Source organism: Vicugna pacos, chromosome 26 (genome assembly GCF_048564905.1).
Source record: "Vicugna pacos chromosome 26, VicPac4, whole genome shotgun sequence".
NCBI lineage: Eukaryota > Metazoa > Chordata > Mammalia > Artiodactyla > Camelidae > Vicugna > Vicugna pacos.
Genome location: NC_133012.1, coordinates 20,243,375 through 20,268,677, shown reverse-complemented (window position 1 = coordinate 20,268,677; position 25,303 = coordinate 20,243,375). Strand labels below are relative to the sequence as shown.

Sequence of the window (25,303 nt, the reverse complement as noted above, 5' to 3'; positions counted from 1 at the left end):
CTGGGTACATTGATGGTTAAACACTTTAACCATCACCCCTCGTTTCAACCACTAAAAGTATAACTGTTGCTGGAAAGGGGGGTCAGGGACCCAAGTCTCCCCTCTTACTCTCTTGATGAGGCCTCTCCCCTGATCTCTAGGACACCGGGAGACACAGTTGAAATCAGTTCAGATTAAAATACATCGCTAAATTGTGAACACCTGTCTAAAGTGTGTGAGGGTCCAAATAAAAATTAAATCTACATTGTTCTCCTAGGGCAGGGTTATTACAGGAACTTCTCACACCCCCCAAAATGCAATACACTGACATCATCTCAGGCTGAAAAGGCACCCAGTAAGTCTCAGACGTGGCTTCACTTAGAACCCGCGTGGAGGTGACGGCAGTCTGGCTGGCCCTGGTGGTTCTGCTGTAGGATTAGGCTGAGCTGTATGGCGTCCATCACAAAGCACCGCTTCTCCAGTTTTGTGGCGTTGCTATTTTAAATCCTTCTCCTGAGGGGCTTCCTGTGGCGATGACCCCTGGGAGCCCCTGGGAGTGGCGGTTATGAACCTTCAGATGTGCGTTTGCCACACGCCAGCGCAGAGACGTGTCCCTCCCACAGGTCCTCTTTCTCCGTCTTAGAAGGCTGCCTCTCTGGAACAGAAGTTAATTGCTCAGGCCTCAGGCCCTGGTCTGACCCTGGCAGGCCCGCGGCCATGTACACCCTAATCCTGGAAATGGAAAATGCCAGACAGCAGACCAAGTCAGCAGGGACCAAGGGCCGCAGAACTCTTTGGAGACCGACCCTGCTCACCTCCAGAAAGCACGCAGCCTCCAGCCCTCGACACCTGGCTTCCTGACGCACCGTCAGTCGGGCCTGGACAGAATCCCTCCAGCTGCCACTAAAACTCAGGGGCCGTGTTCTCCAGATTGCCTTGATTTCCCCAAATCTGGGTCCCAGACTAACTTCCTTTGAGCTGAGCCTGGCATTTCATACCCTTCACCAGTTTCCACCATAAATCTTCCCCTGGAGACAGGTGTGGCCTCCCTGGGGAGCTTGGGCCCGAGCATGCTGCATTTCCCGCCTCTCAGATGGGAGTCCAGAAGGCTGGCGAAGCACCGCGTCTCACAGTCCTTCACCAGGTGGCCACAACTGGCCACCCTTCTGAGCCCAGGGGCATGAGGGGAACACCGTCCCGGAGAGGCCACAGGAATTGGCCCTTGAAGCCAAGTGGCAGCTGGGGAGAGCTGGTGTGTCTGTCTGCCCTCGGGCTCCGGCTGCGGGCTGACTGGAGCCAGGACAGCTGCTGTTAGTGGTTTCAACACCTTTCCTCTGTTGAAGTATCTTCCAGGGCTGTGAATCATTAGCCAAAGTTAAAGTCGTGACTTAGCTTTCCTCTCTAGCTGGTGACTGATTTACAAACCTACAAAGTAAACAACCCATCGACAAGTAGCCAAGAACTGACTGTCTCAATATTTATGAATTCATTTATTCACGCATATTCCACAAACATGAGCCTCTGCCGTGTACCAGTTTCCATAGAGGAAAACAAAGGTCAAGATGCCACACACCTGCCCTCAAGGAGCTTCCACCCCAGGAAGGACGAGTTCAAAAGCAGACGGACAAACCCCGCACCTGGGAGGTGCTGCGGGGCTTTGTGGGAACTCCAAGATGGAGGAAATTGGGGACGAGCTGGGTGTTTCGTGGAAGAGGTGGTATGTGAGTTGGGCTTGAAGAACAGGTGGGAACTGGGAAGGAGAGGGCACACCAGGGATTCCACTCGTGACTCACTGGGCTCATCGATGTTACCGGAACCCGCTGAGCCCAGGTATGGAGTCGGGAGAGCGTGGAGTACGTGGGGACCAACCACTTAGTCCCCAGCGCTTCAGTCTTGCTTTGGAAAAGCCATTTTCACAAATATGAAAATGTTGGTTCAATATGTGCAAATCTCCCATGATGGTGAGAGGAAAGCAGAGGGCTGGCGGTTAGGAAGCACTTTTGTGCTGTGACGAAGGCAAGAAAAAAATGTATGACAATGTTAGAACTTTTGTGAAGGTGCAGAGACTTCTCTCCAGACCCCGCTGGATGAGTCCGTAATTCCAAAACATGACAGCAGAAATCCACTGGACGTTTTGATGGACGATGTGAAGGATCTTTGGAGACCTGGAGGGGCTGTGTGCTTAAGGGTTGCACCCGGGTTCATATCCTTTGTCACTCCTAGCTCTGTGATCTCAGTCAGGACGTTTATAACTCGGAGCCTCACTTCTTGCAGCAAAATTGGGAGACATCCATGATGCAGGAATAGTGACCAGGAGACACTTGAGTCAAGACAGCTGTCACTGCTGACACTGCCTGTTGCTGCTGTGACCAAAATTTTAAAAAGAAAAATTTCTAGATGTACTTCTGATCTGAAAAATGTGAATAGATGCACGTGTCACTGAAACTTTGGGGGGCGGTCGTGGGGAGCCCATCCTAAAGTCTCTAACGATCCATGAGAAACGAAGGTTACTTCTACAGCGCTCACTGTCACTGTTAAAGGTGCGTGAAATACCACTGACAGTCTCCACGCTCAGTGGGTCAGGTCGGCACAAGAAACGTAAGAATTTGTGGAGAACAGCTCACAGCCTCAGTTCCTCAGCTCCGCGCTTCTTCCGACTTGTGAGTTACAGCACCCGGGGATTACAGCGCATGCTCCTCCCTCACTGAAATTCCAGATGTTTTTTTGCTGCACGTAAGATGGGATTTGAAGTCTTGCGGGTGGCCCGGCCGGCTCAGGCCCCTGCTCCCCTGGGCGGCTCTGGACATGTCTCTGTCCCTCCCTTCAGTCCCCGCACTTGGCCACCGGGCCCATTCCTTCAGTTCCTTTAGTGCTCAAAGCTCCTTCCCACTTCAGATTCTTCAAGCGTGCCACTCCGTCAGCCTGCAAAGCAGCCCCTCCTCCTGCCTCACTGACAACTGCTCAGTCCTTCAAGTCCCAGTGTGGAGGTCACTCCCTCGAGAGACCTTCTGCCCCTCATCCGAATGGGCTTTCCTCTCCTCCAGATGGTCTCTTTCACGACACCCTTTTCCCTTTTAACACCGACTGCACTTGGTAATTACACATTTGTTTGTATGGCACATGTGCTTATTTAATATTTGGCTCCTTCATGGGCTGTGAGCTCCCAGGGGCTCCTTGCTGTAACTGGAATTAGAACTTTGGTAGGTTACGCAGAGTAGGCACTCATCGAATGTGTGTTGAATTTAGTAGATGGATGACTTTTTTTAGGCATGTGGATTTTGGAAGAACGTACTTGAGTTTGGTGGGAACTACCCACAGAATTTCTCCACTTTGCATTTTGCCATGTCCCGTATGCCAAGGACATTTAGCATCCCTGGACTTGCCTCCTGGGGGCCCTTGGCCCACTCTCCATATTGTGACAACCGAGTCTGCGCCAGCCCTGTCCAAGCGCCCCCCGATGGAGGGATGGGTGCAGAGCATGGGTAAGTGAAAAGGACTGTGGGAAAAGCATGTGGGGGCTGGGGGGGGGGGTGAGGCCAGCTTGTGTGCCACGCAGATGTTTCGGTGAAGAGTGTGACCCTTGTCTTCTGGCGAGGACAAGCAAAGAGAGGGTTTCCAGGGGACAGTCACCAGATCTGAGGGAGACAGGGACGGGGGCATCAGTTAGGAAGCCCTGTTTTCCATCCTTGAAGAAAGGAACTTGGCAGGTGTGACAGGCTAAGGCTTGACCTATGTGGGTGGCCTGTTTTTTTGTTCTTTTGTCCCTTCATGGTTAGTCCTCTGGGAAGATGAACATTTTCAGATTTCTGCCCCTGCAGGAGGGGAGGCCAGAGAAGGGACTGGCAGCAGTGGGAAATCCAGCCTGTTGTGCAGTAAAGAGCGCAGGGAGAATCAAACCAGGGGAGCCACTGGGTGGGGAGCTGACTTTCATAAGGCCACGCCAGCAGTCACGCTGAATAAGTGTGCAATTCCAGGTGACAAATTAAATGTTTCCCTGTGTTTATCTTTTTCGGTGACAGCTCTCCAAGTGGCCATTTAAAAAAAATGAACTCGGTTGCATCCTCCTGTTAGAGCAGCTGCCTTAGAGTCTGCACAACTTACTGTGATGGCAAAAAGTTGGTGTTTACATGGGAATGACATTGTAAATGCTACGTAAATAGCTGTAAACATGATGTAAGTCCGATGTAAACAGTTGCTGACATGCGGCAAATTGAAGTTTTGCTTTTTGGAACTTTATGGAATTTTTTTCCCAAATATTTCTGATCCATGGTGGGTTCAATCTGCAGATGCACATCCTCGAATTCCACTGCACTTCGCTGGCCTCCACCAATGACTCTCACGTGCCAGCATCTGCCACTGTCTTTCACCCCACAGTCTGATCAGTCTGCAGCCCATCTTCCCAGCCCAGGCCCTCTCCAGGAACTGATTCTAAACGGGCCGTGACCACGGGTTCCCGTGGGATGGCCCTTCCCTTGCTGGAAGCTGATACAGGAGCCTGAAGCCGAGGCAGGCAAGGAGGAGGCTGCTGGAGTCATTGGGGCACAAGGCAGTTCGGGTTTGGGCCCAAAGTGCAACATAAGCTCTGTAAAATCGGGCTGGCAACCCGGGGAACCTGGACCTACGGAGTTCTGTTTGCCAATCACTTCTCTTTAAGGTGAAAGTAAAGCTGAACCTTTCCGCTGCCCTAAAGCAACTGCTTCGGTTCGCAGTAATTGTTCCACTTTAAACTGAAGAGGTTACATTATAAGCTGGGTAACTGAGTTACGGCCCGGTGGTTAAAATACAACAAGCCTGGAGCCGTGAAGTCCAACCCGTGACTCCGGGTGGGGGCCTCCAGTTTGGGTCTGCAAAGCCATCTGACCAAGCCCTTCGATTCTCCGAAGAAGGAAATAATGCAACAAATGACACTTAAGTGAAAATGGAATTTCTTCAAGTGGAAAAGGTGAATAATTACTACCTTTGGCTGTCTGACAGAATTTGTATAGTGAATATCTTGTCATCTGTTTTACATTTACCTCAGTTATGAACCATCCTTCATCGGCCACTAAGGTCAAAGGAGAGACAAATCTCCCTTTCTTGTAATAGAACCTGCCCGGTATGGCTTCTTTCTCGTAGACAGTCATGTGCTCCACTGTTCTCAGTTTGTTATATATCTGCAAAGACAACCAAGAATGACCAGTTTTGCATTTTCTTTCTTAAACATGTGAATATTTATTGGAACTGGAGCAGAGGGAGGACTTTATAAAACCAAAGGAAGAAATTACCCAAACACTGGATAGATTTGACTACATAAAAATGAGAGACTTTTGCATATCTTAGAAAACATGGTGGCCTTATCTGGGAAGGCTGAAGAGCCACATGCCCTGTGATCTAACCAGTCAACCCCCAGGGATATAGTGAGAACCCCTCATACATGTGCACCTGGGGACACATGGAGATACACTGCAAACTGGAACAGCCCAAATGCCCAGGGATAAATGAAGCATAGTGTGTTTCCACGGGGGAATACTACACAGCAACGAAGATGAGTGAATTACAGCTTCACAGAACACCTTGAAGAATCATGGAGCTCTTAGTTTGAGGGGAAAAAGTGAGTTGCAGAAGAAGACAGACAAGATTATCCCTATTACATGAAGCTGGAATAACTATAAAACTAAAGAACATATATGGTAAAAGAGAATTATGGAAATAATAACTCACAATTTAGGACAGTGGTTTCCTCTCAGGGGGCAGAAAAGGTGATGGAGCCTGAGAAGGGCACACAGGAGGAACCATCACCAATGGTCTTGTTCTATTTCTTAAATGTTTAGTGGATACATGGTGCCTGTTGTTACATTTTCCTCGATACCTTACACATAGCTTATAATATTTTTTGGTATCTCTCAATAATTAATGAACAAATTACAAAAAGTTATGGCAAAAATACTATAGTGAAACTAAAGGGTGAGTGAGACATTTGTCTGCCTGATGTTAAATACCACTAAGATCAAAGAAAAACAATTTATTCTTTGACTCGACCTAGAATATATCCAACCTACACCTGATCTTAAAAGTACTGGTAATCCTTTGCCACTAATCACACGGCAACTACGTAAACCCAGTACATGTGTCCAGTATGTAGCAGCAGCTTAAGTCTTTATGGCTAAAAGTAAAATCGACCGGCTGATGTTGATTTAGCCAAATCGGACATATATTGCTGGGTAGACCTGATTATAAAATTGAGTTTATCAACTCAACTCTGGAAAATAATCAGTCTTTAGGCTGATTAGGAGAGAGTTTCCAATAGCCCCAGGAGTTACAGTTTCCTACTTAAGAAAATCCGTAGTTCTTAAGGAGAGTAGGGTGCCTTTCCAGGAAGATTTTGTATAAGTGAAAATTCTGATGGCTCGTGACAGGTCTCACAAACTGTTGTGTCCATCACACGATAAACTGTCACCCAAACACAGCCCCTACTTTTGAATAATCTACCAACTGCTTTCGGCAGCTCGCAGCTGCCTGGCGTACACACCACACTGGAGGAAAGTAGCTCTTCCCAGCTCATAAACTGCTGATGCACTAACATTCTGGAGACGGCATGGCCTCCAGGTGCCAAGTTGGAGACACAGATGGTGTTCTTTGCCAGGAAGACAGAACTTCTATGCAAGAAGTCATTTACTCTGGGACCTGCCAATACATAAAAGATTCTTCCCAGTTTCATATTTCAGGGGTTCATGGGAACTCTGTGCAAACACATTCAGCACCTCTACTTCCTGACCACGGAGCCTGAGGAAAAGGGGCACCTACGTGGGGACTGGGGCGCAGTGGCGTTGTGGGCAACTCTGCTCCTCAGCCCCAGACAGACAGCTGAGACTCTGACGTGGGAGTGGGCGGGGCTGACAGGAGGGTCTTTCTCTCTCTCTCTCTGGGCCAAAAAGGAGGGACCCAAGCCTAGCCCAGCGCTCCAGTGATACCAACACCTGTTGTCGCCAGCTACATCACTGCCGTGAGGATGGATGGAAGCACCAGGCCCGGCCAAGGCCGATTCCTGACTCCCTGGGGTTGGCAACCCCACTGGCAGCAGCGGGGCCTCCCCCCAGGAAGAGACTCGCTTCCTGGTACAGAGCAGTTTTCTCTGGGAGCGGGCAGAACCCCAGGGTCTGTCCAGGAGACAACCAGGCAGCGTGGGGCAGAGCCGTCAGCCAGAGGGGCTACTTGCTCCTTTATTTTCGCAGTATGATTGACCACCCGCTGTTGTTTGGAGGGAAGGGTGAGTAGCAGCCTCGTCACCTCAGGGTGCTGAGCTCCCGGAGCGCAGTGACTGCAGGGAGGGGAGCTTGGTCCCCGCGGCCTGCACGCTGTGGGAGCTCAGCCACACCCTCTTGGGAACGCCCCCCTCGGATGGTGATAATCGTCATTAGTGACACGGACAAAGCCTTTGCAGGGCCCAGCACACTTCTCTGCACTTCACAGCCGCCCAGGAGGGCTGCTCCGAGGATACCGCCACCCCTGACAGTGAAGAAGCGGAAGGGCCAGCCAGCCGTTCAGTTGATGAGAGCTGGGATGGGAACCCAAGCCGGGTGGCTCCCGAGATCAGGACCTGACCCCCGCCCCACAGGGCCTCAGCCGTGTTCATCTGTCACCTTCTTATCTCCAGGTCCCTGATGGAGACAGATCGGACTGGTGGCTTCCTTGCAGAGAAGAGCATTCTGTGTGCATCCGGGATCCCCCAGATGTGCCGCGTGTTGGCCAAGAATAAAACAGCCCTATTCAGGGCTGAGCACTTAACAGGCTAAGCACCGCACATCCTCTATGTCAGTTACGCCCACTGGCACTGGATGCCCATTTCAGAGAAGAGAAGACAGAGGCATGGGAGGATGAACACCTTGACAGAGGTCACTCAGAGAGGGAGGGACAAGGTGGGCCATCTGTCTCCAGAGTCCCAGCTACAGGACAAAGACCAAACGTGGAGTGAAGGCCAGTAAGGGTGCACCCCAGCCCCAGCCCCTCCCCTGGCCTGCCTGCCCACCCCTGTCCCCACATCAGGGCCCGTCTTGCCTCAGAGTGTTTCCCGGGGGCTGGCCACAGGCTCACAACCGGTCCTCGGTCCTTCACTTGCTGCAGGTCGCTCAGGCTGATGTACTTATTCAGCTCGATCACTTTGTCCATCCAGAAAATGTCTGTCATCCCATGATCGGAGAAGATGATGACGTTGAGGTCGTCCTGCAGCTGCCGCTCCTGCGGGAGGGCGGGGGCTGTCAGGACGGCGCCGGGAGAGAGCCTCTTACATTGCGAGTCTTGCAAAGTGATGTTTTCAACTACAAGTTATAGGAGAAAGGCTTCTTCCCCAGTTCTGAATTTCATCATCTCCTCCTCTGCCCTGATGAGACACAGTTCAGAATCGCAGCAGAAACACTCGGGGTGGGGGAAACAGAGAGCCCCGTCTATCCGATTCGTGCTAGAAGTAATGCACACGGGGCCTCCGCCTTTGCGGGTGGCCTCCCTGCTCTCATCTTCTCTGGGTTTTTCAACAACCTTGGGTGGAAACATGACAACTTTCAGTTGCCCATTTTACAGTTGTGAAAAATTAAGCCCAGGAAAGAATTTTAAAAATAATACTCTGCTGACAGTCATTGAGGGAGGGTGTGGCAGGATGAGGGAGAGAACCCAGGCCTGGTTTCCACGCCCCCACCAACCTGGTTCCCAGACTTAATAGGTCTGGTAACGGTCGGGGCCATCTCGCCATCTAAGCCAGGCGATCATGCGGATCTGGGTCATTTCAGCCCTGCTGGCCCGGCCGTAAACCGGGGGATCTCCTGGTACCTGGAGAGAGGCTGTGTGAAGAAAAGAGACCCCTCAAATCCCATGCTGGCCTGGCCCGTGCTCGGCAGCGAGGAAGAGGAGGTTGTGGGTGTACAGAAGGAGAGGGACGAGAGGGAAGGGTAGCCCCGGGGACCCTGTTCTCGGTCACCTGGATCCACTTGGTCATGTACTGCAGGACGGTGTCCACAGCCTTCAGGGCGTCTTTTCTCTGCGGGGACGAGGGCCCGTAGTGGTGGCCTTCCACGTCGATGCGCTCGTGGTATATGGCCGCCAGGTCGGCCCGGCCGCTTCTGCAGGGAGCAGGGAGAGGGATGCGGTTCAGAGAGGCCCGCCAGCTTCCCCCGGCTCACCCCCAGTCCTCATGGAGGCCCTGCCGCCCCTAAACCCTGCCCTGTGGGCCAGGCGAAGCCGATGCCTTAAAACAAATGGGGGTAGGGGTGGGCGGTTCTCCGTGGGAGAAACGGGAGCTCTGCACCAAGACGTACCAGTCCTCAGCACCTTGGTGACAAAAGTCATGTTTATGGGTCACCTCCCCTCTTTGCTCTTCACGTCCCAGAGTCAGAAGACGTAGCAGCAGGCGGCGACAGTTCACGTGGTTGGCTGCTGCACTGAGTTCCATGACCTGCTCGGTCGCTACGTTTTTGACACGTCGCCCTAGTGCAGCAGCCACTGGGCTGGGCTCTTTGAGGCTACTTGCCATGTTCATAACCTCCATACGGTCAGAAAGCCAGCCAGGCTCGCCGGCAGGAAGAGGTCAGCCCCGGACGCCGGGAACACTGGCTGGGGTGCTTGTGCTCCGGGGACTCCCACGCGAGCCTTTGGTGAGGGGCTCCGACGCCGCGGTGCGTTGATTCATGAGGGCCCCGAGTCTGCGAGGGCTGAGTGCTCTGGCCTGTTCGGAGCTGGGCTGACAAATTCTCGGTCGCCGGCTGTTTTCCGCACGGATCTGGTCTCCATCCCAGGCCAGCTCGTTTATAACGCAGTGCTTGGGCGAGGGGTGAAGGGGGGAGGCCTGCAGACCTGCTAGTGGCCGCTTACAGCTCTAAGCCCAGGAACCAGGCCAGGAGGACATGTGGCCATTGGCCCGGTTACCCGAGAGCTGCAGGGGCCCCCACCCTGGGTTTCAGGGCACCCAGCTCCCCCATCACCTTAGGATTCTGTCCAGATTTCTTTTCAGTGTAAACAGTTGAGACTGCCATGTCCATTTTCCTCACTGAAGTGGGCTGAAAGAGGGAAAAATTAGGGAGAGAGCATGGAGGCAGTAAAAGGAATGGCTGGAGTTACTAACTGTTAATACGGCCAAAAAATAACTGCCTGTCTTCAGTGTCACACTCGGGCCGTGTCTACTAAACCTGCTTACGGGTCACCAGACGTAACTACCAGTGAGAGCCCAGACTCTGTAAACTTAGTTGTCATCCTGTAGGAAACCAGTAAAACGACCATTCTTTTTATCTGATAGAGGGAGCAGTCCCAAAGATGGCAGTTTGCTTGTCCTCGGGTTACTAGGCATGTCTGCATCCACAACACTTGAGTCACATCAGTCGCCGTCATTGTCTTTCTTCTGATGTGTGCATGTTTCTCACGTTCTCCTTTAAACCCTCCTCGTCATCTCCTGGTTCCACCAGTAATAAATTAATTTGAACTTCAGCAGAATTCTCATATGTGTTTGTACTGAGCCCATGACAGAGTTTCAATTTGAAAATTATATTTTGTCAGGGCTTTGGAACTAGTCAAGTCTAGGTTCCAATTCTGGCTTCTCTTCTTACAAACCTGGAGGTCTCTGATGAATGGCACGGGTATTTCTAAGCCTCAGTTTCCCCGTTTGAGAAACCTTCCCAAAGGGCTGAACTGGAAGTTAAATGAGCTGATGTCTGTAGAGTGTTTGACGCATTGTAAGAGGGAGGCCAAGGGAAGGGAACGCCTCCTGTTTCTCTTTTCCTTCCAGATGCCCCCGGTGGCTTTCCCTTGTGTGCAGAGCAGGGAGGAGACCCTGGTCTCTGCTGAGCCTGTATGCCCACCCCGTCTTCTTCCGAGTCCACAGGGAGGGAGGAGGGACAGAGGCCAGGACCCCATCCTCCACTCGCTCCTTTATCAACTCCGGCAGCCACTGAGGTTCTGGGATCCTGGCGGAAATCCTCTTGAGCTGTTCTCCCCAGCCCGGAGCTTGACAAATACAGTACCTCTGTCCACCACTCCAGCAGCTCAGATGTTACTTGCCCAGCTCTTTTGAGAGACTGCATCCGTCAGTCTGTCCTCTCCAGGCAGCCAGGCTGGTCCCGCCACCACCACTCACCGCGGCTGCTGTGTCCCCTCCCCTGAGATGAGCCATTCATGATCACACACCTTTTCCAGCATGAACACCCTGCTCTGTGAGCCTCAGGACGGGGGTTCTGCTTGGACCGGCCAGCCTGCAGGCCAGCGCCGACCCGGGGTCCTCGTGACTGTCCACCCCAAGCTTTCCAACTGTGACTCACGGTGGGATATACAGTGAGAGGTCGCTCAGCTGTCAAGGCGAGATGAATGCGAAGTGACTACACTGCCAAACAGAGCACTGGATTACTTGGAGGTATCTGTACAATGACTACATTCCGGATTTTCCTGTTTGGTATGGCAACAGGCCATAGGGGTGGCTGGCATTTTGGGTACGTAGGAAACAGCATTGAATAGACATCGAACTTTTCCAGAGCTCCAGCTTTGCTCATATGTATGGGCTAGGCTGCTCTGCTTTGCTTGCACGAGTTAGACGGAACACAATACTCCAGTTCATCACACGCGTGGTTTCCCAGCATGTCCGGGCAAAAAGGAAAGCAGAGTAGGGAGGAGGCGGGACCACGTGACACACCTGAGTCTCAAACCGTGTGCAAAGAATATTGATTTCACGGTGACTTCCTCCAGACCCTGCCTCTTCCCTCTCCACCTCCCACCCAGCCAAAGACAACAAAAACCCATGAAACTTTTAAATTTGTTACTTCTCAACTTTTAAGTATTTTAAACCTACTTTCTCTCCACCTTGTCAGTCAGAGCCTAAACCTTCACGTGCCCCGAAGGACACTTCTGACAGGTGCTCAGGGCACTGGAGTCATTCTCAGCAGCAGTGAAGGCAGGAGTGCTGCCTTCTCCTCCTGCAGATCTGGGGGTGGGGGTGACTGCTGCTCCCTGTGACCGTTGAGGAGGAGGGGTGAGAATAGGAGTCGCAGCTGGTAACTCTACATCTGAGGCAGTCTTGGTTGCAGGTCAGTTGGTGTGGTTAGTGCCAGCGACTGGTACACCGTGCCTGGGGTATGCTAGCTCCCGGGGTCTGCCTGGCTTGAAACTAGGCTCTTTCACTTGGGAGGACGAAGGTCCTTTCCAAGTCTCTATGCTGATCACTGTAGGTCTTCTGCTTTGAACCCACCCACGAGACCCATTCGGCAGCCGAGGTGACCTCGCATCCAGCCCTGGGATTGTGAGAGCCCTCAACATCTTTCGCCTCCTGGTTGCTGATCTCTCATCTTAACTTTCACTTCTGGTGTCTTCTGAGACTGACTTGAGGCTTTGTCCTGACCCGTCTTTCCGATCAGTTTCCCGGACACACTCTTGTGTGCTCTTCGGGAGAGCACTGCTGATTTCTGCATTTTTCAAATTGGGTGTGATAGTTCCGTGTGGGAGAGGAAAAAAAAGGTTCTATGTTCTAATATGCTAACATGTGTGGTACATTTCCGAGAAGCTGGTAGAATGGGCAATTTTTCCAAACTTCTTCCACCACAGAGCTTCCCTTTCTGTGCAATACTTATTAATATCTTCCGCTAGAAGGGAGCAATCACCGTGTGAGAGGCTCCCCACCTCTCTGAGACATTGTTTCCCCTATACCAAGCCTTCTTAATTCCCTTTAGCATTCATTATTGGTCTTTTTCAAGGGAGAACAGTGGTATGGTTAAGACCTGGGGACACTTACTTGAAGGAGTCAAGAGCGTCGCTGACTGCATTGGCAAAATTGATGTCCGTTGGGACATTCTTATATTCAAGGCAGTAAGTAGGTCTGACACCAAGAATCTCAACCTCACAGCCTAAGAAGGAAAAAGATGGTGAATGGTTACTTTCTTCAATAATCGAGATAAGGTTATGAGCCTATTTTAGGAAGCAAACACCATTAATTAGAGTTTTTTGTTCTTTTACATGAAGTAAAAGAGCTTATTGTTGACAGTTGGTGCATTTAACTCTAATTTTGTTTAACTGGAGCAGAGGTTCTTAAATGTCATGTCTATACAATGCTGATGTCACATGACAGGGACCAGCAAAAACTGGTCAACGGTTGTCTCTCCCAATTTGAAACAACAACAAAAATGAGTTACTACACAGAAATGTTTAAATCAAGACTTTTTTTCCTATAGATGTTGTATAACTGCTAATTCTAGTGTATCTTTGCCCATTTGAGAATCAAGTGTTAAGGAGTATCTGATTAGTCTGGGACTAATAAAATAAATACTTCACTAGTCTAACTGGACTCAGAAGTACTGTCTAAAAATCACCGACTTAAAGCAAGGGTTCTGAGCCATGACCCTGCCTCTCCCAAAATGGTCAAAGAATAAAAGGCATTCAATGTTAGGAGCTGCCCGGGCCTCAGCTTTTCTGCCCCAGACCCCTGAACAAGTAGTAAGTTGCCCTGAAGAAGAGACACCCAGCCTTATCAGAAAATAGGGCAGGAGACGAATGACCCAGGCTCAGTTTAAGTCAGTTGAATGTATTTATTTGGTACCTACTGTGAACTAGTCACTATTCAGACATAATGGAAACAAAAATATATCAGCCAGGGTCCCCACCCTGTTGCGCCCCAGTCTAGTCTAGCTGGGGAGACTTACAGGAAAACAATGTAACAGTTGAGGTTTAAAGAGAGGAGCACATTTCTTGGCTGGTGAGGGAACTCAGATGAGGGACATTTAATTCAGATGTTATTTTCTCCTGGAAGCTTTCCTCGAATCCCCTTGTTGGGCTCAGTCTTTCAGACTGTGTCTGGCCACTGTGTTGGGGGACGGAGGTGCGAAGAAAGGGACGTCCCAAGCAAAGAGAGCAACGGAAGCAAAAGTTCAAAGCGAGGAACAATAAGGTGTGTGTGCAGAACAGCCGGCACAATAAAGTTCCCAGGCAAGCGGTGTCTGGAGACCAGATGGCGAGCTTTCTTGTAGAAGTGAGTAAAAGTGGGACAAGTGGGGAGTGTCTCTGTCAGGAAACACATTAACCCCACTCCTGGGTACATCTGTCCGTGGGTCCGCTCCTGGTGCATCCGACACATGGGCATGTGAGTTTGCAGATAAAGGAATGTGGGCTGTGAGTTTGTAGACAAAAGAAATTGCACCCTTTGTTTGTTTATTTTTGCACATTAATATCAAACTATGAGTGCTTTTTGTATAATAATTATGTTTGTTGATATTATCGAGCCTATATTCTCTTACAACTTTTATTGGATGAAAATAAATCCGGACTTAACACTGGCCGAGTAATATAGCTCATCTGAGAAATTTACTCTTGCCTCAGGGTGAAATAGGATATCAATGATTTTTTATTGATTAATTACATGTGAAAATTTGTAGTGGAGGCCATGTGTGGTGAAATAGACCTGTTGTTACACTGTTACGGAATTTTTTATTTAAAAAATTTTACTGAATTTTGACTTAGTCAAGAACCATGGCAGTATCCTGCCAAAGGCTACGGGTAGGACAGGAGAACCGAGAGGAATTCCCCCAAAGCACACAGATCCTTCGCTGTGAGGCAACAGCTCATCAAAGGCGAGGGGCAGAACATCGAGGACGAGAGAGACCTTCCAAGTTGCAGAAGGCTGGGGATAATGCTGGAGAGAATAAAGCTCCCCAGTGCCCCAGAAAGTTGGCAGCATAAACTCTCTATGTAAAGAACAGAGAGTTCTCCACTGGACAAATTCCAAGACCTGCTAAAAGGATTATCTTTATTTTCCTCCATGACATTTGAAGCTACTGGCAAAGTGAATCTAACTAAAGCTTCAAAAACAACCCAAACCCAACTTGCCTACGGATGAAATTGATTCAGCCTCCACCCAGACGCCCGGCATGGGAAGGGGCAGGAACTTACAGGGGAAAATATCGTCTGCTGCATTGCCATTCTCTCTCACACAATGACAGCATATAATAAAAACATCATGAGATATGCTAAGAAGCAGTGAAATGTGCCCCATAATTAAGAGAAAAATAATCAATGGAACCAGATCCACAGATGATACAAATGTTGGCCAGAAAGGGTAAACATGAAAGAAACTTCTTTAAAAGATTATTGACTATTTAAAGAAACATGCAAGGACAGAAAGTATGGAAATTTAGGACAGAAATACTTCCATACTATTAAGATTTACAAAGCTTATTAAGAAGTAGGACAAAATAAAAGAACCCGAGAATGAATAAGATGGGGTTTTAAAATAAACAGCTGTAAACAATGAAATCATAAACTACAGTTGTCTTAATAATGCATATTAATGTAGTTATGTGAAAATATTTTATTGAAAAAATAAGGTGCATATTTAAAAGGGTTTAATAATCTGGATCTAAATTTACAAATTATTTCAACAAAAATGACAGGAAAAGCATTTTCTTTGTTGTTGGAGGGAAGGGATGGTCACTATATAGTGTTTCATTCTAGACAGTGATTTAAAAGATTGGAATATACAGAAGTTGTATGCTTAACTTCCAAATCACTAAAGGAAAAAAAAAGGCAGCTTAAAAAATTAATCAAGTATCAAAGTAAATGAAAAGCTTTTTTCAAAAAGGAGACATCCAGGAAGCACTAATACTGAAAGCATAATAAAGGAGAAAATCAAATATATCCGTTTGAAAATAAATGTGAATGGGTTATATTCTACTCTTCAAGAATGTCAACGTGAAGTAACTATAAACTATTTTTTAAACTTACAGTTAAGTAAAACAACACAGAAAGGTTAGATATAAAAAAAATAGACCAAATAACATCAACCACCCCAAAGTAAACCAAAAAATCAGCTCTGTCAGTGGTATTAAAGTTGATTATGGTCTCAAAAGCCTGAAACAGTTACAAATCCACATCAATAGTTCAGAATGTGAATGCGTGTTTATATATCACAAATACGCATAACACAGACACACAAAGAAGACTTGGACGTGTGAAGTACACAATATATAAAGAAAGAAAAGATGTAAGAGACATCTATACAAAGAAACAGGCTTTGAATGTTCGTATCAGTAAGCTGTATTCAACAGATATTTAAAATTTTATCTTATTATGATAGAATGTTACTACTATAGAATCTTATTATTATAGAATTCTTACAAGAATGGAATTGTTATAAAAACACAACAGGTGAAAAAACTGATCACATTCTCATCCACAAAGAAAAAAAGTTCTGTTATTTTTGTCACCAGATGCATTGTCTTCTATACACCTACACCAGTAGTTTGAATGGCCCCTTTGTTTGGCCCTGGAGGCTTTTAAATACTGGGGCCACGCACTTCGGTAAGGTTTCTGATGGCCCAGGGGTACTCCTTTCTTATGTAAAGTAGGAAAGGATCATGTTTTTAGTCAGGACAATTTTTGCAATATATATGAAAGCTGATGATAGATTCCCTTAAAATTAATCTTGCTCTTGGAAATCCTCACAGATTGAAGACCCCTGAACTAGGGGACGAGGCAGTGGTAGTGCTACCCTAAGGGAATGTAAAGTTCGGAAAGCCTCGGGGCAGAGAGTGGTGTGGGAACTTGGAGGTAAGATATGACTGATGGTTGTCTGATTTGTTCTCAGGGTTGTCGCACGGCTGAAGCTCTAAAAGCTGAGCAGTGGGGGAAACCTTCGCTGCACAGCAAATTGGGCATCGTCCCTCACTGGCTCTTCCGATCAGCAGAGAGCCTGGTGATGGGGTGAGGGGACTGTGTCTCAGCCCGGCCGAGATGCCCTGAATGCAAGTCCTGCAGACACAGTTAATTTGGATAAAAGCTATACACTGCCACGTGCCCCCGAGAAGGGAGAGACTGGTGCCACATGCACAGAAACTGGGGCAAGTGCAAACCTTCTGCGCTCTCTGTCCTGAATGGACTCTCCTGGGTGAAATCTCAAAAGGCAAAAACAGTCACCTGGCCTCTAATCTTAAAACTCGGAGTGAATAAATGATTGGCAAAGGGAACAGCCAGCAAGCAACGACAGCCAGGATGCAATCGAAGATGGAATGAGTGCCTGGTCGTTTTAGACAGAGCAAGGCTCAGTATTTCTGGAAGAATGAGTGTGGGGGCTTCGTTTTGTTCCCTTCAGTCCATCTGATGGAAATCAGCAGACTGGAGGGGGTGTGGTGTGTGGACCCCTCGAGGTAGTTCTCCAACCAGAAGTCTGTGGGCCCCTTTCTGATTCTGCCAGGGGCTCAATCTGTGAACCTGGGCACATTGCTTGACCTCTTAGGCTGCTGCATCCAGGCCATTTTCATGGCCTCCAGGGAGCGTGGTTCTGGTGGACTGAGGTCCTGAGGAGAGCAGGGATTCCTGAATCTCTGCACAGGGCTCTGTGGGGAAACAAAGGCGGTGGCCTGGCTCTTGCAATTTCAAAGATCAACTGTGAACTGTGGAGCAAGATTTTGGTTTCACAAACACTTCCAGGGCATGCATTGGCTTTACTCCATCCTGTTTCCTCATTGTCCCCAAGGACTTCCTGCTGCATGGTCCCAAGTAGAAAATACAGTTAGAAGGAACTTAAAGGATAACCAAAGAGGACCACCACCAAGCCCATGCACCTTTGTGCAAAAAAGAAAACAATTTAAGGCATTTCTTCTTCAAAACACTTAACTTCCATCTACTAGAAAATTATTTTAATATATTTTGTCATAACAACATTTGGCTACCATGGGCTGAAACACTGTCCAAATGAGTATGAACATCGATGATGACTACAGCATGGGCGATGCCCCCGGGGATGTGGTACCCACCACCCTTCATGGCAGCCTTCCATCAATGCCTTTTATTTTACAGCTGAGAAAACAAAGGCCTCAGATGGGAAAAGTGACTGTCCCGAGGCCTCCCTGCCAGCTAGTAATCAGCTTCCTGGCCCTGGTACCTTTCCACTGCTTCCCTGCATGATCCTTGCTTCCTGGTAACTCTATGGACCACCAAGTTGAGCCCATGAAAAGCACCTTTCTCCAGACTTCTCTGAGCCCGGGTCTCGCTTTCCAAGCCCAGCTCTGCTCGCCAACTTTGACACATCTTGTAACAATAACCCAGTGAGCTGCATTTCATGTGCTATGAGGCAGGTGTACGACTGCTGAATACGTGTCTCAAGAGAGCTTATTAAAACAGCTAAGCCAATTAACTCTCCTAGAACTGTGTAACCTTTTCCAGGAAAACACATCTGAGGCACAGGAGCTTGTGGGAGCAAGTCGTTGGGGGAAGCGTGGCCTTTGATCTCGGAGACCTTTTCCCGGGTCGGCCTGGCCCGCGGGGCTCGCAGGTCTGTGGCGGCGGCCCTCTTCTGCTCTGGGGGGTGGGGGCGCTGGCCCGAGCACGGGACGCCACGAAGACTGGCCTTGTGTGCAGGGGCAGAGAGCCAGCTGGGAGACAGAGGAGATGAGGAGCGCTCATCCCATCCATTAGAGCGGATTCTGAAAACCTAACTGAAGGTGACTCACTGGGCATAAAAGGTGACTAACAGGAAACCGAGGTGAGCAGGGTGCGTGCCTAACTCGGGCTGGGGGTCTGCCTTAGGAAGGAGGTGGTGAAACAAGGCACCATGAGGCCAAAGGTGGGTTGTAATCTACATCTGCTAGTCAGCTTTAGAGGGGAAAGTCTCAGTCCCAGCGTCGGACCCCGCTGCTCCCCAGGGGCCCAGGTGAGGAGTGAGTGACTGCCATCAGAATTATGCCCCCGGCGCCTCGCACATCAGCTGTGAGCAGCATCTTTGGGTCTGAGGCACATACTTCAAGGTCATCTAAATCTTGCAGATGATCCCATGATTGGGACGCCCTGCTCCCCAGAGGAAGGCATCTGACTTCTGCACATGTGCTGTTCCCCACAAAGCTTCCTCTCAGAGCCGGTGGTTTCCTGGTATTTGGTTCACAGAAGAGCGGGCTGACTCAGGGTGCAGGATGCCGGCAAGCCCTCACCTCTCAGATGGTTCTAAGCCACTTCCAGGAATGGCTGGGACCAGGAGTGCGTGCTGTGCATGTGGCCCTGCAAAGCCAATTCTTTGCACTCCTTGGGCAAACAGCCTGGGCGGCCCGTCCCGGGACTACACCAGCCAGCGTTGAGCGCACCTCTGCACGCGGTCGTGTGTGCAGCTGACCCTGCCCGTGGTTTCCGCCCCCAGCCCAAGACATCAAAAAGCCAGGCTCTGTCCTCCTTCCCTTCTCTGATGACCCAGTGGCCAGGTCCCTCTGCCCACCGCTTTCCTGGGAAACTCCCTTCCCATTCCTTCCTGGTCCTGATGGCCTGTCTCAGAATTCTCTTGGTGATTTAAAACATGGCTTATGTTTTGCTCTGTGATCTTTGCTGCAAGTGTATATTTGATTTCTTGATGTGACCTTGCAGCATTATTCTGGGCTTATTGTGACCTGCCCAGAGATACCCCTACCCCATCCCATATGACTCTTTATAGGAGGCACAGGCTGAAGCTCCCTTTTTAGAATCTGGGGGTAGATTCAAGGCCATGTCTGGGACCCTCTCCTCTCCCTACATCGGCTCTCTCCCAGGCTGACCATCTTGCCCACGGCTTCGCCGACCCCAGACCCTCGCACGGACCACATTTCTGTATCTCCAGCCCTATTCTCTGAGCAACAGGCATGCGACTTGACGCGTCTCAGAGTCAACTCAGATGTTCCCCTGCCTCCCTACGACTCCCCTTTCAATTCCCCAGGTCAGCGAGCACTCCCCAGGCCTCCGTCTGGTTCTGTAAGCCAGAAGCCAGTGTCATGCCTGTCACTGCTCCATCCCTTCATCCCAAATCCAATCCATCACCAGGTCCCGGCAATTTTAATGCTTCAACATGTCCCCGACCCAGCCATTTCTCACCACTTCTGTTACCACTGTCTGCTATTCTCACCTCTTCCCTAGATCCGGGCAGTGACTTCTTGGCTGGCGGGTCACCCCTCACCCAACCCGCTTGGCCTGCCCACCTTCCCTTCTCCACGCGGCAGCTGGGATGATCTTGTCACATATGATACTGTCGCCTTTCTCCTCAGAAACTTCCAGTGACACCTTACTCCTCTTAGGATGGGAATAAATTCCTCAGCTTGGCCCACAGAGCCTGGCCTGGCCTCATCTTCTCCCCACTGCGCGCGGCCTCATCCACACAGCATCCATCCTCCTCTTAGCTTCTTGAAACTTCCGTGCTCCTCCCATCCCTTAACACATGTCACTCCCTCAGTCTGGATGCCCCTTCCTGCCGGTCCCCACCTCACCCATCCTCTCAGGTATTAACTCATGTCAGCCTCTGGGGTGAAACCAGACCCCCTGTTAGATGAGGTCACACTGCAATATTCTTTTCATGATTATACTTTAAACAAGTGTCCAGAGGTTTAAACAAGTGTACTTTTCATTTATTTGGGCAAGTATTAGATTATCATCTGTCTCCTTGACTGGATGGTAAGTTCTCCCGGGCAGGGGGGAGCGGGCGGGGTGGGGGAGCCTGTATCTGGTTTTGCTCACTGTTGTCTCCTGAGAGCTTATTCCAGGGCCTTGAGTCACACCCTTTTAAGATGTTTTATGGACAAACAGATTGGCCATCATTTGTGAAGAAGGGAAGTTTGTCCCTGGATTTCTCATTCAGGCTTTCTAATTACCTTAATGGATGCTGCGGAGAAACTGTGGGCTCTTTTGGCCAAGATACCATCCTGCGAGAGGAGACTGGACGTGGCTGGACAGCTGTGAAAACTTTCCAGCGCGGGGGGACTGCTCTGCCGGCAGCGGTCCAGACAGGCCGCACCTCCTGGGTCTCTCTGCAGCAGGAAGGGAGGGCGCTTCGAGGTTCTGCAGAGTGCTTTTGAAGATCTCTTCTCTGAGATAACCTCTAACTTGAAATGCAGATTTGTGATCTTTCTCTTGCTGACCCAGGGACACAACAGCAGAGATGCGGGTCTTACCAAAGTTACTGACAAACAAAGGAAATGAATCAGGTGAATTCAACCCAGAGAGTCAGAGAATTATGACCTGAGCCTCCTCCTGGCAGACAACATTGACTAGAGGAGCTGGGCTTCACTTGATACTTTGGTGAGTTTTTAACACATGTTTCCATCACATGGGAAAAATCGAATCAATTAAATATTATATATGTGTTGCCTGCCGAGTCAAAGACCATTTGGCAATCCTCGTCATTGTAGTCTTTTATATTACATGAGCCAAAGTTGTGAGTGTAGTATGTATGCATTTGTCTTTCTGGAAAAAAAAATCCATAGTTGTTTGTTTTGAGGAGGGTAATTAGGTAGGTAGGCAGGTATGTATATATCTATGTATGTATTTATTTATATAGAGGCACTGGGGCTTGAACCCAGGACCTTGTGCATGCTAAGCGCATGCTCCACCACTGAGCTGTACCTCTCCCTGAAAGTCCAGAGGTCTGATCAGTTTCCTAGAGAGGTCTTGATTTATAAGCGTAGGAACAAGCAAACTACATACTGACTAACGCGTCTTCTGGTCCTAAAATTATATACATCTTAAAGTTTAAAGCCAAATTGGTGATGTTATTGGAAAATTTAGTGAAAATCTGGACTCCTGTATTTGACTATTAAGTATTTGTTTGGAAAAAAAAAATTCCAGTTCTCATCCAGATGTCTGGAGTCACGAACATAAGAGCCCAGGAACAGGGCTGTAATACTAATGCATTCATTTTCCCGACTGATGCTGGGCTCCTGATTTTTCCTGAGCCTAAGTGTACTCATCTAAGTTCAGCCCAGTGCAGGGTTGCCAAGGATCCATCATGGCAGGAAAGGGCAAGATGCTGTAAACAACCCACAATTCCTGATCAGTAGCCAGAACCTGCCTCCTCACTCACCCAGATGAAATCACCTTGATTTTAACCACCAAAACTTGATTGGCCCTGAGGCACCCAGCCCACCTCTGGGAAGCAGGGGAGAAGCAGCCAGGTGGAAATGTGTCTTTCCCCACATAAAAGGTGTCTGGTTTGTTTCAACACCTGCACAGGACAGGGAGAGGCCAGCAGAGAGCCCAGGCCCACACCCGACGGCAGCCCAGGGCCACGTGAATGGCTGCCTCCAGCTCCCCCCGACTACGTGGCTGTGTGGAGTTAGCACTGCAAACCTATGATTGAGGACGTAGAACTTAGAGTCTCCAGACAGTTGCCCCAGAGAGTTTTAACCATCGACTCTCAAAAGGCTGCTGATTTTGTTCCTTTTTTGTATTTTGTGATAGCCATAAGAATAAACTTAAAAAACTGTTGCCATTGTATGAAGTAGCACTGATCGTCCAAAGAGCTGAAACTCTGTTTGCATGGAATATCTTACTATCCGCCTATGTTCCCCATTTCACCTCCTCCCTCAAGGCATCCTTCTCTGCTCTGGGTCTCTCTCAAGATAAAGTGAATACGGGATCCTCTTCCTTTCCCCGCCCCCCCTCAGTAGAACTCCTTTGACCTCAAACCAGAGGAATGGAAGAGGGCAATGAAATTAGTGAATGACACACACTCAGCTCTCATCCTGTGCAGAACACTCCGAGGTCGTGGTGATGCTGGTCCTGGATGACTTCTTTGGACCTTCCCCACAGTATTTGATTCAGGGCCTGGGATCACTTCCTGAGGCACACTTCCCCTTGCACGGCCCCATCGCACTGTTGGGTGGGGTAATAAAGGCTCTGTTTACAGGATTAAATTTCTCAAGACTTGAAGTGGGGTATTTTGACTCTTCACCAGTGATCAATTTTTCAGTCTGCTGCTTTATCTACCTGACAGGGAGACTTGAACTACTGCCATTTCTAAATTGCACTTCTAAATATTGACGGAATGGCGAGACTCAAAGTGTCATAACACAGCTCACTGGAGCAATGAAGACTTTCCAGGCCCCATCAAGAGGACTGTACAATGTCCTGCAGGGAGTGGAGAGGGAAGAGGAGGATTTGAGAAGAAAAATAAAATCAAGTCATGTTTAGAAGAAATGCCACCACACTTAATCTTGCAGAGACAAATGAACACTCCCTGGGCTATTAGCTGTGGCTGGAGGGGACCAAGGTGGAGGGAGAAAGGAGAGAAGGGACATTAATCCCTCAGCTGTCGGCCAGTAAGAATGGAGGGGCCAGGGCTCGCCTAGGCTCGGGCTGGGCGGCAGGGCCTGCAGAGACAGCTAGTTCTCAGGGAGCCTTCACTTGTGGACCCAGTTTAGAAGGACTGGACAGTGTCTAAGAAACAAGAGATGCTTCATCCGATTTCTATCAAGACTTCGACATGGCCGGGTGGTTAGCTAATCTTCATTTAGGTGACTAAGGAAATTCAAGAGGCCTATCTTTTTAGATTCTGCCCCCCTGACAGGTAACACCGTAAACTGATCTTGGTCACATCACGTTAGTTGCTGAACTGTGAATCAGAGAAAGCGACTGGCCCTTTTCTGCCCTTCAGGAGGTGTTCTGGAGGGGTGACAAGCTAGTTTACAGGCAAATTAGTGTTGAGAGTTTTTAGCTACTCAGTGATACAAAAATTCAAATCATTTGTTATTGAATATAAGACATTTCTCGAACAGCATTCCCGTTTCCCAAACCCTGGCTTGGTCTTCAAACACATCTACATGCTTCAAACGCAGTGAATCCGTGGTGCTTGGAGATCTGGAAGGTTGGTGGGACCTAGATGTCAACACACTCACCTGGCCAGTAGTACATGTAGACCTTCCTTTTGGCCTTGGTCAGAGTGATCCACAGAGGTTCCGATCCATTCCACCAGAGCGGCATCAGGCTGTCCCTGTTGACACCTATGTCAAATGACTTGTTGGTGGCGGGGTCCCACATGTAGTTCCCGATCATCTGATGGACCTCACAATGGCGACCTGTGTTAATGAAAACACGAGGCTGTTGGTTTACTGTTCTTGTATTTTTATATTTTATCTTTATCTTCTGAAGTTAAAAGCCATTCAGGCTCATTTAGGAAGCAGAGAATACCACAAAGCTTTGCTTTTGATTTTTTTTGTAATCATAGATATTTCTTCTCTCTTAGACTGCACATAAAGGCAAACAATTCAGTAAGAAGTCCAGTATCGACTGAGGATGGGGACATTTTGGGTGAAGTTAATTTGCCGAGTCTGAAGCTATTTTAAGTTAATCTAAGGACCTTGTGTGTAAAATTTGACCCATTGCTCATGGCTTGACGCCTAATAAGAATCAATACAGACAGTGCCGATTCCCATGGGACTTGGGTATATTCTCAACCCATAGCTCTCTCTGCACTCTTTCCAAACCCTCCTCCCGCCAGATCACCAATCTGGATGCTATGGATCTTCCTGGATAAGAGGAGTTACCGCTTCAGCTCTGAACAATGACAGAACCTATGACGTTTGGAACAGGACGGTGAAAAACAGATTCTACTCAGAAAAACAAAGCAAGAAAACAAGCCTCCAAATGGAGTGTTACACAGAGACGAGGGCTGCTTCTGTTGGGTGCAGCTTTGTCCCAAAAGAGAAGCCAGAAGTGAAAGATGCTGCACTTGGACTCTTTTGAAACGTTAGGCTTAAATTATTTATTTTGGAGCAATCTGTTACATCTTTAAAGTAAAAATAACACAAACATTGGCAAGTGCATCAAAAATTGCTGCAATTTTTGTGAACGTCATTTGGCACCGGGATGAAACACACTTCACCCAGCTCACTGACTGTGCTTAATCAGAGTGGGGTTTTTTTGTTTGCTTGTCTGTTTGCTGTTGTCCTTTCTTCTTGCCAGCGCCCCCTCCTCTCAACACATACACTTTATTTTTAAGCAAACAAAAAGGAGAAACCATAAAATATAATTTTGAAAATTTGTAGACCCCGAATATCCTAAAGAAGACAGAGACAAAGACAGAGACCAAGAGAGATTCTCCCAGAGAATTTCTGCTAATCTAAATTCTCTACCTCTTACACAGGTTTTTTGGGAAACATCATAAGGCCTGACTGCAGAGAGATAGGATCTCTGTGTGCAGTTAGCACACGGATCTACCATAATCTAAACTCTTAGATGGTGAGGCCTTGTTTCCTGTGGGTACCTAAGTCCCTTAGCTTTTCCCATAATGGGTCTTCTCTCCTCTCCACTGTATAGGACAGAGCATCAGTTTCAGTTTCTTCTTTACAGATCAACTGGTTGGTGGTATCCGTAGACTTGAGCAAGCTTCACAGACTTTAATTGTGGTGTTATTTGGGGAAGCATCTTTGAGACAGGCCTCCAGGGGTGCCTTTGGTTCCCGCTCCCACCTAGCGTCCCAGCTGGTCTAGGCTGGCCCAGAGCGGCTCATCACTCTAAGGGGAACTCGGACCTCTGGGGCAAGTGGTCCATTCCCACGCTCCTGAGACCCAACCTTCTCCAAAGGCTGGGCGTGATGCACCAGCACGGAGGGTCC

General features: G+C 48.8%; 1 protein-coding gene and 1 long non-coding RNA gene across 7 annotated transcripts in view; one reads left to right on the top strand and one right to left on the bottom strand.

Moving 5' to 3' along the window:
* Nucleotides 1-25,303, bottom strand: part of ENPP6 (ectonucleotide pyrophosphatase/phosphodiesterase 6) — an 87,269-nt gene that overhangs the window by 8,446 nt on the left and 53,520 nt on the right. For all 5 annotated transcript variants that reach the window (XM_072950477.1, XM_072950478.1, XM_031691380.2 and 2 more), the window contains exons 3-7: nt 23,586-23,765; nt 12,713-12,824; nt 8,927-9,068; nt 8,014-8,193; nt 4,995-5,132 (exon numbers count right to left, since the gene is read on the bottom strand). In XM_072950477.1, coding sequence (XP_072806578.1) covers nt 4,995-5,132; nt 8,014-8,193; nt 8,927-9,068; nt 12,713-12,824; nt 23,586-23,765 — 752 coding nt within the window. The remainder of the gene's footprint in view (nt 1-4,994; nt 5,133-8,013; nt 8,194-8,926; nt 9,069-12,712; nt 12,825-23,585; nt 23,766-25,303) is intronic.
* On the top strand, nt 17,557-24,504 carry LOC140689503 (uncharacterized). 2 transcript variants are annotated; one of them, XR_012064518.1, is made up of 3 exons: nt 17,557-18,448; nt 20,836-20,991; nt 24,188-24,504. It is a non-coding gene; the product is annotated as an uncharacterized lncRNA (long non-coding RNA). The 2 variants fall into 2 exon arrangements; XR_012064519.1 differs by lacking the exon at nt 24,188-24,504 and adding an exon at nt 21,922-22,039.